This window comes from Antennarius striatus, chromosome 15, assembly GCF_040054535.1.
Source record: "Antennarius striatus isolate MH-2024 chromosome 15, ASM4005453v1, whole genome shotgun sequence".
Taxonomy (NCBI): Eukaryota; Metazoa; Chordata; class Actinopteri; order Lophiiformes; family Antennariidae; genus Antennarius; species Antennarius striatus.
Window position 1 is genome coordinate 1055001 of NC_090790.1, and position 18496 is coordinate 1073496.

The 18496-nt window shown below is 48.5% G+C and overlaps 2 protein-coding genes across 9 annotated transcripts in view; both read right to left on the reverse strand.

The window, feature by feature from the left end:
• The window catches only part of eeig1b (estrogen-induced osteoclastogenesis regulator 1b), a 24314-nt gene extending 20386 nt beyond the window's left edge, over positions 1-3928 (reverse strand). For 2 of the 6 annotated variants that reach the window (XR_011038215.1, XM_068335221.1), the window contains exon 1: positions 458-1406. Coding sequence is in view for 4 of the 6 variants with exons in the window: in XM_068335221.1 (XP_068191322.1) it covers positions 458-771 (314 nt within the window). In the remaining 2 variants the exon portion in view is untranslated. The other 4 variants (XR_011038214.1, XM_068335220.1, XM_068335222.1 and 1 more) reach the window with 3 other exon arrangements.
• A 9-nt stretch (positions 3929-3937) lies between these two features.
• naif1 (nuclear apoptosis inducing factor 1) lies at positions 3938-16928 on the reverse strand. 3 transcript variants are annotated; one of them, XM_068335225.1, is made up of 5 exons: positions 16392-16928; positions 7686-7736; positions 5880-6341; positions 4166-4338; positions 3938-4048 (listed from the first exon to the last, which is right to left on the reverse strand). In XM_068335225.1, exons 1-5 carry the CDS (start codon positions 16819-16821, stop codon positions 3974-3976), a joined length of 1191 nt encoding a protein of 396 aa, XP_068191326.1. In that variant the 5' UTR covers positions 16822-16928; the 3' UTR covers positions 3938-3973. The 3 variants fall into 3 exon arrangements, 1 of the variants encoding a protein (XP_068191326.1); XR_011038216.1 differs by lacking the exon at positions 3938-4048 and having other exon boundaries at positions 4212-4338; positions 4842-6341; XR_011038217.1 differs by lacking the exon at positions 3938-4048 and having other exon boundaries at positions 4228-4338; positions 4847-6341.
• Positions 16929-18496: the final 1568 nt, after the last annotated feature.

Below are 18496 nucleotides of genomic sequence, written 5' to 3' on the forward strand. Positions count from 1 at the left end.
CATCTTCTCCTCTATTTCAAATTGTTGTACACTCTACCATACTGTAATACTGTTGTGTGTCTTTCCCACTTCTAAAAGACTGGTTTTTATCAGCCTGAAGATGACCTCAGACTCTTCCTGTCATCTTTGGGAACTCTGATAACAGGGAAGGTAGACATACTGAGTGTCGAGGAGACCAGGTGGAAAGGTAGCAAGGCTAGAAGTTTAGGAACAGGGTTCAAGTTGTTCTATCATGGTGTAGATGGGAAGAGAAATGGAGGAGGAGTTATCTTGAAGGAGGAGTTTGTTAGGAATGTCCTGGAGGTAAAAAGAGTGTCAGATAGAGTGATGAGTCTGAAGCTAGAAATAGAAGGTGTGATGTTCAATGTTGTTAGTGGGTATGCTCCACAGGTAGGATGTGAGCTGGAGGAGAAGGAGAAATTCTGGCTGGACTTTGATGAAGTGATGCAGAGCATACCTAGAAGTGAGAGAGTTGTCATTGGTGCAGACTTCAATGGACATGTTGGTGCAGGAAACAGAGGTGATGAGGAGGTGATGGGCAGGTTTGGTATCCAGGAGATGAACGCAGAAGGACAGATGGTAGTTGACTTTGCAGAAAGGATGGAAATGGCTGTAGTGAATACTTTCTTCTAGAAGAGGCAGGAACATAGAGTGACCTATAAGAGTGGAGGTAGGAGCACACAGGTAGACTACATCTGGTGTAGACGGTGTAACCTGAAGGAGATCAGTGACTGCAAAGTAGTGGTAGGTGAGAGTGTAGCCAAACAGCATAGGATGGTGGTGTGTAAGATGACTCTGGTGGTGAGGAAGATCAAGAGGACAAAGACAGAGCAGAAGACGAAATGGTGGAAGCTGAAACAGGAAGAGTGTTGCATGACTTTTAGGAAGGAGTTAAGACAGGCTCTGGGTGGTCAGGAGGTGCTTCCAGATGACTGGACAACTACAGCTAATGTGATCAGGGAGACAGGTAGGAGAGTACTTGGTGTGTCATCTGGAAGGAAAGTAGATAAGGAGACTTGGTGGTGGAATGAGGAGGTACAGGAGTGTATACAGAGAAAGAGGTTAGCTAAGAAGAAGTGGGACACTGAGAGGACTGAGGAGAGTAGACAGGAGTACAGGGAGATTCAGCGTAAGGTGAAGGTAGAGGTAGCAAAGGCCAAACAAGAAGCTTATGATGACTTGTATGCTAGGTTGGACAGTAAGGAGGGAGAGACTGATCTATACAGGTTGGCAAGACAGAGAGACAGAGATGGGAAGGACGTGCAGCAGGTTAGGGTGATTAAGGATAGGGATGGAAGTCTATTGACAGGTGCCAGTAGTGTGATGGGAAGATGGAAAGAGTACTTTGAAGAGTTGATGAACGTGGAAAATGAGAGAGAACAAAGACTAGAAGAGGTGACTGTTGTGGACCAGGAAGTAGCAAAGATTAGTCAGGATGAAGTGAGGAGGGCATTGAAGAGGATGAAGAGTGGAAAGGCAGTCGGTCCTGATGATATACCTGTAGAGGTTTGGAAGTGTCTAGGAGAGGTGGCAGTAGAGTTTCTGACTGGGTTGTTCAACAGGATCTTAGATAGTGAGAAGATGCCTGAGGAATGGAGGAGAAGTGTGCTGGTGCCCATTTTTAAGAACAAGGGAGATGTGCAGAGTTGTGGCAACTACAGAGGAATAAAGCTGATGAGCCATACAATGAAGTTATGGGAGAGAGTAGTGGAAGCTAGACTAAGGGCAGAAGTGAGCATTTGTGAGCAGCAGTATGGTTTCATGCCAAAACAGAGTACTACAGATGTAGTATTTGCTTTGAGGATGTTGATAGAGAAGTACAGAGAAGGCCAGAGGGAGCTGCATTGTGTTTTTGTAGATCTGGAGAAAGCTGATGACAGGGTGTCCAGAGAGGAACTGTGGTATTGTATGAGGAAGTCTGGAGTGGCAGAGAAGTATGTTAGAGCGGTGCAGGACATGTATGAGGACTGTAAGACAGTGGTGAGGTGTGTGTAGGTGTGACAGAGGAGTTCAAGGTGGAGGTGGGACTGCATCAGGGATCAGCTCTGAGCCCCTTCTTGTTGCTATGGTGATGGACAGGCTGACAGACGAGGTTAGACAGGAATCTCCATGGACTATGATGTTTGCAGATGACATTGTGATCTGCAGTGAGAGCAGGGAACAGGTGGAGGAGAAGCTAGAGAGGTGGAGGTTTGTCCTGGAAAGGAGAGGAATGAAGGTCAGCCGCAGTAAGACAGAGTACATGTGTGTGAATGAGAGGGACCCAAGTGGAAGAGTGAGGTTAGAGGGAGAAGAGATCAAGAAGGTGGAGGATTTGATCAATTTAACTTCTTATCAACCTAATCTGTCTGTGTTCCTCCAGCTCTGGAACCCCCCCCCCCCGAACAGGCTGGGTCATGGTGGAGCTGAGGAGCATGAAGGCGACACTCCCTGGGGGCATGAGGGTTTGTGTCCCCATCTGACGTCACGTGTCCCTCATGGAAGTCTGGTCACCCGACCCGAGGCGCAGGCACAGCGCCGCCACCGAGTCGCTTCATGCAGCAGAACTTCAGCTTCAACCAGGAAGTGAAGGTTGGTAAATACCTGGATGACGAGGTGACAAAGTCCCCCCCGTCCACCAGCCGGATCTTGCAGAAGAGAACTCCGTTGACAAAAGGCACGGCTGTCAGCTCCTCCAGCGTGAAGTGGACCTGAAACCTGAACTTCTTCTTCTTCATCAGGAAAGCCATGGATCCCACCTGCTGAAGCGAATTCATGTCGACCTCCAGAGAGAAGATCACAGCTCTACCAGAGCCCACAGGCTCCCGGCCAATCGAAAGCCTCGTTTGTCTCAAGCATCATCACATCTGAAGAGCTGATTGGTCTGTGGATGAGAAGGAATCAAAGCTCCTGGATGACCGTTGTGTTGTTTCTACCACACACTGACATGTACACATGTAACACATGTGTACACATGTAACACACATGTACACATGTAACACACATGTAAACATGTAACACACGTGTACACATGTAACACACGTGTAAACATGTAACACACGTGTACACATGTAACACACGTGTACACATGTAACACACGTGTACACATGTAACACACATGTAAACATATAACACATGTGTACACATGTAACATACATATAAATATGTAACATACATGTAAACATGTAACATACATATAAACATGTAACACACGTATACACATGTAACATACATATAAACATGTAACATACATGTAGACATGTAACATACATATAAACATGTAACACACATGTACACATGTAACACATGTGTACACATGTAACACACGTGTAAACATGTAACACACGTGTACACATGTAACACACGTGTAAACATGTAACACACGTGTACACATGTAACACACGTGTACACATGTAACACACGTGTACACATGTAACACACATGTAAACATATAACACACGTGTACACATGTAACATACATATAAATATGTAACATACATGTAAACATGTAACATACATATAAACATGTAACACACGTATACACATGTAACATACATATAAACATGTAACATACATGTAGACATGTAACATACAAATAAACATGTAACACACGTGTACACATGTAACACACATATAAATATGTAACACACATATAAACATGTAACACGCATGTAACACGCATGTAAACATGTAACATACATGTAAACATGTAACATACATATAAACATGTAACATACATGTAGACATGTAACATGTAACGCACGTGTACACATGTAACATACATATAAATACACACACACACACCTGAGAACTCATCGGAGTGTGTCCGTGAAGCCCGGGGGACCCCCCCCCCCCAGCCCGTCGGTCGCTCCTCCGGGGGGGCCGCTGTGAGCCACACGGGTCTGATGTGGGTCCCGACAGGAACCTTAAGGGCAGCTCCTCCACCAGCCCCCCTCCAGGTCCTGGTCCAGGTCCCACTGAGCTCCTGAACGCCTCACGGCGCCTTCAGGGACCGTCTGCGAAGTCTGAGCGGGGAGGGGCGAAAAGGACACGCCCCCACGGGAAGCACCTGTGTCACGGAAATAACACGATCTGACGTCACAGCGCACTGAAGCTGAAAATATGCTGATTCATGCCGGAAACGGATCATTATGATTTGATCTGTGTTCAAAAGGTGCTGATTCACTTCACGAAGCATCCAGATCCTGATCCTGAAGCATCCAGATCCTGATCCTGAAGCATCCAGATCCTGATCCTGAAGCATCCAGATCCTGATCCTGAAGCATCCAGATCCTGATCCTGAAGCATCCAGATCCTGATCCTGAAGCATCCAGATCCTGATCCTGAAGCATCCAGATCCTGAAAACCAGCATGAGGGACGCTTTAACAGCCGTCTACATGGACTAACTCAGTACATGAGTACACAAACATGACTACATCAGTACACAAGAACATGATATACAAGTACATGTATACATGAGTACACAAGTACGTGAGCGTTCTGTACATTTTGAAAAACAATGAAATACTCCAGAATTACTGAAACACTAAAAGAACGTTTTAATTTACATTCCTTCAGTCAGATACGTTTGTTTGTTTGTTTGTTTGGTGTAAACATGTTTGTGGTTTAATTAATTGAAAGAGATTCATTTTAATTTAATTAACTTTGATTATAGGCTGTTTTAAATTCTGGAGAAATAACGTTCATGTTTCCTGTCTTGATAGGACTCAGTGAAGGTCACCGGGACACAGAATCTATCAATCAATCAATCAATCAATCAATCAATCAATCAATCAACCTTTATTTATACAGCACTTCATCACATTGTCAGACATTCCAAAGCGCTTTAACGAACACAAACCCAACTGAAGCTCCATAAGAGATAAGGGCAGGAAAAACTTCCTCATTGAGGAAGAAACTCCAGACAGGACCCAGACTGGGGGGCGGAGCCAGACTCTGGAGGGGGGGGTATCCACCTTGACCGGTTGGGTGGAAAAGAAATATATTAAAGTAACCTTTAAAACTAAAGAAGTATTCATAAGGTTTTAACGTGGAAGGGCATTAAAACCAGACGTTTTATATCCTGGTGACACTCCAGGAACCCGTGGAAATTCCACCATAAAACAACATCGGACTTTTTTTTTCTTCGCCGTCACTAGGAAACAAACCTGTGTGTCGTAACGGCTCCGTGTGTGACGGACCAACGCCAAGATGAAGGCCGCTTCGGCGTAACCCTTTAAACGCCTGCTTAAATGTCTGGTTTCTACCATGAAACATGGAAAAGCTTTTTGCAGCTCTTGGGGGTCAAAGTGGGGAAGACGTCGTGTCCTGTCTGCTCAGAGGACATGGAGTCCAGGTCAGAGCCCTCAGAGCGCTCTAGAGCCTCTCCATCAGAGCTCCAGGTCCAACCCCCCCCCCTCCCGTCCTCAGCAGGTCCGCTGCTCCAGGTGTCAAACTCGCTGGTGGACACAGACCCCTGGTGGTCGAGTACAGTAACGCACCCCTCAAACTGAGGATGAGGATTTTTCTTCACATTTTATTGAGAAGATGTCGGAATATTGTCTTAAAAACAAGACTGATAATTCTCCTTCAGGCTGAACCGTCAGAAGATAAACGTGACGACCTCCTGACTCATACATGAAACATGTCATTCAGTATCAACACGTGTTAAATAACAGAAGCTCACTGACCGACAGCAGCGTGTCATCAGCGTGACGCCACGCTGTCTGTCAACCGCCTAAAACATGTTAAAACCCAGGGCAAGTTCTCCATAAGGCACAACCACACACACACACACACACACACACACACACACACACACACACACACTACTGTGTTTCCTCAGCTTGTGGCGGTGCAGGCGGAGATGTTTTTGCTCCTGCACCATCGGGGGTAACACCTGCTGCTGAGCTGCTGGGATTTGCCCCCTCGGTGCCACTCTGTAGGAACTTGCGTAGGTCTTTGAGGGCAGGTCGGAGCATCTGCACCAGTGCCAGCACCGTGGCCTGTGTCCCCTCCAGAGCCTGTGCCTGCCGCTCCTGAGCGAACGCCTGTGCCTCCTGCGAGCGCCGCATCATGTGTAGCAGCTCGTTCTGCCCCTCCAGGTGCTGGGCGATCTGCCGGATGTGGACGTTGGTGACCCGCTGCTCCTGCAGGAGGCGCCCCGAGTTCAGGGCGATACGACTCTTCAGTTCCTGGGGCTTGGCCTGGCCCTGAGGCGGGAGGGGGGACGCTGAGGAGGAAGCCATTATCTCCACCGGCGTTTCCACGGCGGCCACCACAGAGGGCGTGGCCTCGCCTGCGGTGGTGGTGCAGTACTCTACCACACCCCCGTCTTCTATGGCGTGGTACGACGCTTCAGCTGAAACAGAAGGGAAACGTCAACCACCCCATCACACACGTAAAGATCATCCTGGTGAAGTAGTACCTCCAGACAAGAGCTGATCGACATACGAGTTCTTAGAGATACAAGTCGTCAGTCTGTCCGCATGTTAGTTCGACATACGGCGTACGAAGAGTCGTGTTTCAGAACATCACCGCTAGTTTGAGGATGGACACATCAGTGAGACCGGATCTCGTTCTTTACCACGTGTTGGTGGATGGACACATCGGTGAGACCGGATCTCGTTCTTTACCACTTGTTGGTGGATGGATACGACATCAGTGAGACTGGATCTCGTTCTTTACCACGTGTTGGCGGATGGATACGACATCAGTGAGACCGGATCTCGTTCTTTACCACGTGTTGGCGGATGGATACGACATCAGTGAGACCAGATCTCGTTCTCGTTGGTGAATGAAGACGTAGTTCGTGTGTTCACCTGAGTTTTGTGTTTCTTTTCATTCTTTATCATTGTTTATGTAACATATATAATTAATTATACACAAGTAAAGTCTACGTATCTGTTGGTTTGTGAAAATATTTTGTCCTCATAATTTAGGGGGTTTGGGACTTTTTTTAGAAGGCTGGAATAGAAAAAAATAACTTCAGTTATTTTAAATGGGGAAAACTTTGACTCATGAGTTCAGCCACAGAACGAGGTTCTACTGTCTAGAGGTACTCATATCTCTGGGTACTGCTATCTAGAGGTATTACTGTCTAGAGGTACTCATATCTCTGGGTACTGCTATCTAGAGGTATTACTGTCTAGAGGTACTCATATCTCTGGGTACTGCTATCTAGAGGTATTACTGTCTAGAGGTACTCGTATCTCTGGGTACTGCTATCTAGAGGTATTACTGTCTAGAGGTACTCATATCTCTGGGTACTGCTATCTAGAGGTATTACTGTCTAGAGGTACTCATATCTCTGGGTACTGCTATCTAGAGGTATTACTGTCTAGAGGTACTCATATCTCTGGGTACTGCTATCTAGAGGTATTACTGTCTAGAGGTACTCATATCTCTGGGTACTGCTATCTAGAGGTATTACTGTCTAGAGATCCTCGTATCTAGAGGTAAAACTGTGTTTGGTGTATCAAAAGTGACATTTCACCTGTAGGGGGTGTTCTACTTGTGGCCCTACAGACGCCCAATTTCTCTCTTTCTCCTGAACTTCACAACTTCTTCTCTAACAGACCTCTAGAGCAGCAGACCTGAAACCAGAGACTGATCTACTGCACGGACCCCACCCTGACAGGAGGAGTGTGTGTGGGGGGTGTGTGAGGACAGTGTGTGAGAAGAGTGTGTGTTTGACACAACGTACCAATGAGTGGTTTGGTTTCATCACAGACAGAATGTGAAACTGCTGGAATACCTAAACAAGAACAGACGTGTAAATATTAAAACACCACAACAACACACGTGTAAATATTAAGCACTACAAGAACACACGTGTAAATATTAAAACACTACAAGAACACACGTGTAAATATTAAAGCACTACAACAACACACGTGTAAATATTAAAAATCCCCTCAGGTATTCGGCCTATCGGTTCGTTCCATCTGGTGCTCACACTGCATCACCAGTCTGACACTGGTGGATACTGGTGAATACTGGTGGATACTGGTGGATACTGGTGAATACTGGTGGATACTGGTGGATACTGGTGAATACTGGTGGATACTGGTGGACACTGGTGGACACTGGTGAATACTGGTGGATACTGGTGAATACTGGTGGATACTGGTGGACACTGGTGTATACTGGTGGATACTGGTGAATACTGGTGGATACTGGTGGATACTGGTGGATACTGGTGGACACTGGTGGATACTGGAGGATACTGGTGGATACTGGTGGATACTGGTGGACACTGGTGGATACTGGTGGACACTGGTGGATACTGGTGGATACTGGTGGATACTGGTGGACACTGGTGGATACTGGTGGATACTGGTGGATACTGGTGGACACTGGTGGATACTGGTGAATACTGGTGGACACTGGTGGATACTGGTGGATACTGGTGGATACTGGTGGACACTGGTGGATACTGGTGGACACTGGTGGATACTGGTGGATACTGGTGGATACTGGTGGACACTGGTGGATACTGGTGGACACTGGTGGATACTGGTGGATACTGGTGGACACTGGTGGATACTGGTGGACACTGGTGGATACTGGTGGATACTGGTGGACACTGGTGGATACTGGTGGACACTGGTGAATACTGGTGGATACTGGTGGACACTGGTGGATACTGGTGAATACTGGACCTGAACTGGTGTGGCTGCATCTTCATCTACAGCTGATGAAGACTACTGTAACACAACCTGTCCTGATGTTTAGTGGAGACAATCATTCAGTCACTCCACAGACACACAACTTCCTGAGTGGGATGAAGCACCCACACCCACACACCCATCTGTGCATCCATCCATCCATCTATCCATGCACCTATCCATCCATCCATCCATCCATCCACCCATCCATCCATCCCCCCATCTATCCACCCATTCATCCCCCCATCTATTCATCCATCCATCCATCCATCCACCCATCCATCCATCTATCCATCCATCCATCCGCCTATCCATCCATCCATTGCCCTATCCATCCATCCATCCATCCACCTATCCATCCACCCATCCATCCATCCATCCACCTATCCATCCATCCATCCCCCCATCCATCCATCCATCCACCCATCCACCTATCCACCCATCCATCCATCCATCCACCTATTCATCCATCCATCCATCCACCTATCCATCTATCATCCATCCATCTATCCATCCATCCATCCCCCCATCCACCTATCCATCCACCCATCCATCCATCCATCCATCCATCTATCCATCCACCCATCCATCCATCCACCTATCCATCCATCCATCCACCTATCCATCCATCCATCCATCCACCCATCCACCTATCCACCCATCCATCCATTCATCCACCTATCCATCTATCCATCCATCCATCCCCCCATCTATTCATCCATCCACCCATCCATCCACCCATCCATCTATCCATCCATCCATCCATCCATCCACCTATCAATCCATCCATCCATCGCCCTATCCATCCATCCATCCATCCACCTATCCATCCACCCATCCATCCCCCCATCCATCCATCCATCCACCTATCCACCCATCCATCCATCTATCCATTCATCCATCCATCCACCTATCCATCCATCCATCCACCTATCCACCCATCCATCCATTCACCTATCCATCCATCCACCTATCCATCCATCCATCCACCTATCCATCCATCCATCCAACCCCCCATCAATCCATCCATCCATCCCCAATCCATCCATCCATCCACCTATCCATCCATCCACCTATCCATCCATCCTTCCATCCACCCATCCATCCATCCATTTATCCATCCTTCCATCCATCCATCCACCTATCCATCCATCCATCCACCTATCCATCCATCCATCCAACCCCCCATCAATCCATCCATCCCCAATCCATCCATCCACCTATCCATCCATCCACCTATCCATCCATCCTTCCATCCACCCATCCATCCATCCATTTATCCATCCATCCTTCCATCCATCCACCTATCCATCCATCCATCCATCCACCTATCCATCCATCCATCCATCCAACCCCCCATCAATCCATCCATCCCCAATCCATCCATCCATCCCCCCATCCATCCACCTATCCATCCATCCTTCCATCCACCCATCCATCCATCTATCCATTCATCCATCCATCCACCTATCCATCCATCCATCCATCCACCCATCCATCCATTCACCTATCCATCCATCCACCTATCCATCCATCCATCCAACCCCCCATCAATCCATCCATCCATCCCCAATCCATCCATCCATCCACCTATCCATCCATCCACCTATCCATCCATCCTTCCATCCACCCATCCATCCATCCATTTATCCATCCTTCCATCCATCCATCCACCTATCCATCCATCCATCCACCTATCCATCCATCCATCCAACCCCCATCAATCCATCCATCCCCAATCCATCCATCCACCTATCCATCCATCCACCTATCCATCCATCCTTCCATCCACCCATCCATCCATCCATTTATCCATCCATCCTTCCATCCATCCACCTATCCATCCATCCATCCATCCATCCATCCACCTATCCATCCACCCATCCATCCATCCATTTATCCATCCATCCTTCCATCCATCCCCAATCCATCCATCCATCCCCCCATCCATCCACCTATCCACCCATCCATCCATCCATCCATTTATCCATCCATCCTTCCATCCATCCTTCCATCCATCCATCCACCCCCCCATCCATCCATCCATCCATCCATCCATCCGCCCTTCCATCCATCCATCCTTCCATCCACCTATCCATCCATCCACCCATCCATCCATCCACCCATCCATCCATCCATCCACCCATCCATCCATCCCCCATCCTTCCATCCCCCCATCCTTCCATCCATCCATCCATCCACCTATCCATCCATCATCCATCCATCCATCATACATCCATCCATCCATCCATCATCCACCCATCCATCATCCATCCATCCACCCATCCATCCATCCTTCCATCCATCCATCCACCTATCCATCCATCCATCATCCATCCATCATCCATCCATCCATTCTCCACCCATCCATCATCCATCCATCCACCCATCCATCCATCCACCCCCCATCCATCATCCACCCATCCATCATCCATCCATCCACCCATCCATCCATCCCCCATCCATCCATCCATCCATCCTTCCATCCATCCACCTATCCATCCATCCATCCTTCCATCCATCCATCCATCCACCCCCCATCGATCCATCCACCCATCCATCCATCCATCCCCCATCCATCCATCCTTCCATCCATCCACCTATCCATCCATCCATTCTCCACCCATCCATCATCCATCCATCCACCCATCCATCCACCCCCCATCCATCATCCACCCATCCATCATCCATCCATCCACCCATCCATCTACCCCCCATCCATCCATCCATCCATCCATCCTTCCATCCATCCATCCATCCTTCCATCCATCCACCCATCCATCCATCCATCCACCCCCCATCCATCCATCCACCCATCCATCCATCCATCCCCCATCCTTCCATCCCCCCATCCATCCATCCTTCCATCCATCCATCCACCTATCCATCCATCCATCATCCATCCATCCATCATCCATCATCCACCCATCCATCATCCATCCATCCTTCCATCCCCCCATCCATCCATCCTTCCATCCATCCATCCACCCCCCATCGATCCATCAACCCATCCATCCATCCATCCCCCATCCATCCATCCTTCCATCCATCCACCTATCCATCCATCCATCCATCATCCATCCATCATCCACCCATCCATCCATCCCCCATCCTTCCATCCCCCCATCCATCCATCCTTCCATCCATCCATCCATCCACCTATCCATCCATCCATCCATCATCCATCATCCATCCATCCATCATCCATCCATCCATCATCCACCCATCCATCATCCACCCATCCATCATCCATCCATCCATCATCCATCCATCCATCATCCATCCATCCATCATCCATCTATCCATCCATCCATCATCCATCATCCATCCATCATCCACCCATCCATCATCCATCCATCCATCCCCCATCCTTCCATCCCCCCATCCATCCATCCATCCTTCCATCCATCCATCCATCCATCCACCTATCCATCCGTCATCCATCCATCCATCATCCATCCATCCATCATCCACCCATCCATCATCCACCCATCCATCATCCATCCATCCACCTATCCATCCATCCATCCATCATCCATCATCCATCCATCCATCCATTCTCCACCCATCCATCATCCATCCATCCACCCATCCATCCATCCACCCCCCATCCATCATCCACCCATCCATCATCCATCCATCCACCCATCCATCTACCCCCCATCCATCCATCCATCCATCCTTCCATCCATCCACCTATCCATCCTTCCATCCATCCACCCATCCATCCATCCACCCCCCATCCATCCATCCACCCATCCATCCATCCATCCCCCATCCTTCCATCCCCCCATCCATCCATCCTTCCATCCATCCATCCACCTATCCATCCATCATCCATCCATCCATCATCCATCCATCATCCATCATCCACCCATCCATCATCCATCCATCCCCCATCCTTCCATCCCCCCATCCATCCATCCTTCCATCCATCCATCCATCCATCCACCTATCCATCCATCCATCCATCATCCATCCATCCATCATCCATCCATCCATCATCCACCCATCCATCATCCACCCATCCATCATCCATCATCCATCCATCATCCATCCATCCATCCATCCATCATCCATCCATCATCCATCCATCATCCATCCATCATCCATCCATCCCCCATCCTTCCATCCCCCATCCATCCATCCATCCATCCACCTATCCATCCATCATCCATCCATCCATCATCCATCCATCCATCATCCATCCATCCATCATCCATCCATCCATCATCCATCCATCCATCATCCATCCATCATCCATCCATCCATCATCCATCCATCCATCATCTATCCATCCATCATCCATCATCCATCATCCATCCATCCATCATCCATCCATCCATCCATCCATCCATCATCCATCATCCATCCATCATCCATCCATCCCCCATCCTTCCATCCCCCATCCATCCATCCATCCACCTATCCATCCATCATCCATCCATCCATCATCCATCCATCATCCATCCATCCATCATCCACCCATCCATCATCCACCCATCCATCATCCATCCATCTATCATCCATCCATCATCCATCCATCCATCCATCATCCATCCATCCATCATCCATCCATCCATCCATCATCCATCCATCCATCATCCATCCATCATCCATCCATCATCCATCCATCCATCATCCATCATCCATCATCCATCCATCATCCATCCATCCATCATCCATCCATCCATCATCCATCCATCCATCATCCATCCATCCATCATCCATCCATCCATCCATCATCCATCCATCATCCATCCATCCATCATCCATCCATCCATCATCCACCCATCCATCATCCACCCATCCATCATCCACCCATCCATCATCCATCATCCATCCATCCATCATCCATCCATCCATCATCCATCCATCCATCCATAATCCATCCATCCATCATCCATCCATCATCCATCCATCATCCATCCATCCATCATCCATCCATCCATCCATCATCCATCATCCATCCATCATCCATCCATCCATCCATCATCCATCCATCCATCATCCATCATCCATCCATCATCCATCCATCCATCATCCATCCATCCATCATCCATCCATCCATCATCCATCCATCATCCATCCATCATCCATCCATCCATCCATCATCCATCCATCATCCATCATCCATCCATCCATCCATCATCCATCCATCCATCATCCATCCATCCATCATCCATCCATCCATCATCCATCCATCATCCATCCATCCATCATCCATCATCCATCATCCATCATCCATCATCCATCCATCATCCATCCATCCATCATCCATCCATCCATCATCCATCCATCATCCATCCATCCATCATCCATCCATCCATCATCCACCCATCCATCATCCATCCATCCATCATCCATCCATCCATCATCCATCCATCCATCCATCATCCATCCATCCATCATCCATCCATCATCCATCCATCCATCCATCATCCATCATCCATCATCCATCCATCCATCATCCATCATCCATCATCCATCCATCATCCATCATCCATCCATCCATCATCCATCCATCCATCCATCATCCATCCATCATCCATCCATCATCCATCCATCATCCATCCATCCCCCATCCTTCCATCCCCCATCCATCCATCCATCCACCTATCCATCCATCATCCATCCATCCATCATCCATCCATCCATCATCCATCCATCCATCATCCATCCATCCATCATCCATCCATCATCCATCCATCCATCATCCATCCATCCATCATCTATCCATCCATCATCCATCATCCATCCATCATCCATCCATCCATCCATCATCCATCCATCCATCATCCATCCATCCATCATCCATCATCCATCCATCATCCATCCATCCCCCATCCTTCCATCCCCCATCCATCCATCCATCCACCTATCCATCCATCATCCATCCATCCATCATCCATCCATCATCCATCCATCCATCATCCACCCATCCATCATCCATCCATCTATCATCCATCCATCATCCATCCATCCATCATCCATCCATCATCCATCCATCATCCATCCATCATCCATCCATCATCCATCCATCCATCCATCATCCATCATCCATCCATCATCCATCCATCCATCATCCATCCATCCATCATCCACCCATCCATCATCCACCCATCCATCATCCATCCATCCATCATCCATCCATCCATCATCCATCCATCCATCATCCATCCATCCATCCATCATCCATCCATCCATCATCCATCCATCATCCATCCATCATCCATCCATCATCCATCCATCCATCATCCATCATCCATCCATCATCCATCCATCCATCATCCATCCATCCATCATCCATCCATCCATCATCCATCCATCCATCATCCATCCATCCATCATCCATCCATCCATCATCCATCATCCATCATCCATCCATCATCCATCCATCCATCATCCATCCATCCATCATCCATCCATCATCCATCCATCCATCATCCATCCATCCATCATCCACCCATCCATCATCCACCCATCCATCATCCATCCATCCATCCATCATCCATCCATCCATCCATCCATCATCCATCCATCCATCCATCATCCATCATCCATCCATCATCCATCCATCCATCCATCATCCATCATCCATCATCCATCCATCCATCATCCATCATCCATCATCCATCATCCATCATCCATCCATCACCACTGTTATTCTTGTTCTGTTGGGTTTCGTTAACCCTTTGGGGACAGGTAGAACACGCAGCATCTCCTCTGCTGCTGGAGAGTTTCTTGGGGGGTTTTAACTGCCTGTGGGTCTGAGGGGGCAGTTAATCCACCCCCCTGCAGAGAGGGACAGGTCTGGTGTGTTGTAACCGTCAGTGTTGGCGTGTCCACCAAATATCTTTGTGAGCGTTTTAGATGTAAAGATGAAACTAAGAGGACACTACAGGCAGCAAAGGGGATGAGGATGAGACGATGACCTTGAGAAAACTAGGTCAAGGTCAAATTTCAATTTTTGTACAGTGAGGAACCGGATCAGATAGAAAGACGAGGGAGAAGGCCAGTGAGAGTAAGACCATAGATCAAAGCTAGTGCATAGGTAGATCAAAGCTGCTTTGATCTACCTATGCACTAGCTTTGATCTATGGTCAGTGCTAGTGCAAAGCTTTGATCTACCCTGAAAGGTCAAAGCTATCACTAGTCGGGTACTACAGTAGTACCTGACAGTAGCACCTGACAGTAGTACCTGACAGTAGTACCTGACAGTAGTACCTGACAGTAGTACCTGACAGTAGTACCTGACAGTAGTACCTGACAGTAGCACCTGACAGTAGCACCTGACAGTAGTACCTGACAGTAGTACCTGACAGTAGTACCTGACAGTGGTACCTGACAGTAGTACCTGACAGTAGTACCTGACAGTAGTACCTGACAGTAGTACCTGACAGTAGTACCTGACAGTAGCACCTGGGGGGGTGCTACAGTCTGACGGCGTTAGTTCTTGTTGTGTGAATCACACCTGGTCCCTCTGACACTACAGGTGTGTAGACACTGTTTTACAGTCAACATGCACCCCCCCACAACCCCCCTCCATTCTGCAGCTCTGAACCGTCCAGAAGCGATGTCCCCTGTGGGGCCCCTGTGGCCCCATGCTGCTCTGTGATTGGTCCATCTGGATGTGGTCCTGTGCACTAGCAGACCTTCAGGAGGACCTGCACACACCACTGGTGAACTTCATGGGCCACTCTAACCGACCCCCCCCCCCTGCCAAACTTTGCTCCACTTACTCTCCGTCAGTGTGGCGGTGTTCACGGCCACCGGGAGGGTGATGTCAGCATCCGAGTCCCCCCCCGGCAGGCTGATGATGGTGGCCTCCCCCAGCAGGTTGCAGATCCTCTGCTGCATGGCGGTGAGGATGACCGGGACCGGGGTGCAGTCGGTGCCCTCTATGGCGGCCCGGGCCTGGGCCACCTTCCGCCGGACCTCCGTCTTCATGTCGGACCACTTCTTCTTGACCTCAGGTAACTCCCGGGGACACGTGGTCACCGCGTTCACCTTTGACAGGATGTCCCCCCACGCGCTGTTCTTGGCCATGTGAGTGACTCCGGCATTGAAGTGGTTAACCAGTGTGTGCTTCTGTTTCTCTATCTCCTCCACTATTATCTCCACTTCTCTCTCCGAGAAATTCATTTTCCTCTTTTTAGCGCCCGTCGCCATCCGTCCACAAATTTACAGAAAGTCCTCTTTCGGGGGGAAATTGTGCGTATTGTACGCAAAATAGTGCGATTTACTCAACTCCGGTACGCAGCGTAATGGCTTCCAGAATCGGCTTCTTCTTCCTACTCACAACGCTTACGCTGGCGGGCTGAAGCCCCGCCCCTTCAAATACTATTGGCTACTTGTCTCGCCGGGGTGCTGGTTCGCTGTTCCTATTGGTCCAGACAAACGCCCCTCCGGGCGCGCGCCGAACAAACTACGTGTCCCGTTCAAAATAAACCCCCCCACGAAGGTTCAGGCACCGAGGAGAAGACAGGAGACAGAGCTGGAGGGAGCAGAGATGAAGATGCTGAGGTTCTCTCTGGGAGTGACCAGGATGGATAGGATCAGGAATGAGTACATCAGAGGGACAGCACATGTTAGAGGTTCTGGAGATAAAGTCAGAGAGGCCAGACTGAGATGGTTTGGACATGTCCAGAGGAGAGATAGTGAATATATTGGTAGAAGGATGCTGAGTTCTGAACTGCCAGGCAGGAGGCCTAGAGGAAGACCAAAGAGGAGGTTTATGGATGTAGTGAAAGAGGACATGAAGGTAGTTGGTGTGAGAGAAGAGGATGAGAAGACAGGGTTAGATGGAGGACACTGATTGGCTGTGGAGACCCTGAAGGGAAAAGCCAGGAGGAGAAGGAGAGCCCAGATGAGTTTTCTGGTTGTCTTCTCCGTCTACGTACTGCAGCAGTCCTGGTTCAACATGCTAGTTCAGAGGGTGCTGCCATCATTGGGGGGTCACCCGTGTTACATTTCGTTATCTTGGTGAACTTTAGGACATCGGTCCGTGGGAATCATGACAACCTTCTATTGTCCTATTTTGATTTTGGCATAAGAAATGTCCTCAAATACTGATTTAATGTTATCAATAGTCGGTAGTTTTTATGCTCTGAACAATGTGATTCCTCTAACGCTGAGAAACGCTTTGTTCAATATTACAACAGGGTGGCTTAGAAAAGGATTTTCAAATGAAAGAGAAAGCAGCTACTGACAGGTCTGTCTGTCCATCACATCACTACTGACAGGTCTGTCTGTCCATCACATCACTACTGACAGGTCTGTCCATCACATCACTACTGACAGGTCTGTCCATTACATCACTACTGACAGGTCTGTCTGTCCATCACATCACTACTGACAGGTCTGTCTGTCCATTACATCACTACTGACAGGTCTGTCTGTCCATTACATCACTACTGACAGGTCTGTCCATCACATCACTACTGACAGGTCTGTCTGTCCATTACATCACTACTGACAGGTCTGTCCATCACATCACTACTGACAGGTCTGTCTGTCCATCACATCACTACTGACAGGTCTGTCTGTCCATTACATCACTACTGACAGGTCTGTCCATCACATCACTACTGACAGGTCTGTCTGTCCATCACATCACTACTGACAGGTCTGTCCATCACATCACTACTGACAGGTCTGTCTGTCCATCACATCACTACTGACAGGTCTGTCTGTCCATTACATCACTACTGACAGGTCTGTCCATTACATCACTACTGACAGTCAGTACTGCAGTCCCCCCTCTGTCCACACACCATCACTGTCCATTCAGTCAGTACCAACACGTGTTGTTACATCACGTTTGTCATTAACACAAGGAAATGTC

Excerpts from the sequence above, each read along its gene's own strand:
- naif1 (XM_068335225.1), bottom strand. The coding sequence starts at position 16,821 with ATGGCGACGGGCGCTAAAAAGAGGAAAATGAATTTCTCGGAGAGAGAA. Across the intron at positions 4,339-5,879 it reads TCCCAGCAGCTCAGCAGCAG|GATCTGGATGCTTCAGGATC; the intron begins GTGTTACCCCCG and ends GCTGGTTTTCAG. Across the intron at positions 4,049-4,165 it reads GGATCTGGATGCTTCGTGAA|GTGCTTCCCGTGGGGGCGTG; the intron begins GTGAATCAGCAC and ends TCCGTGACACAG.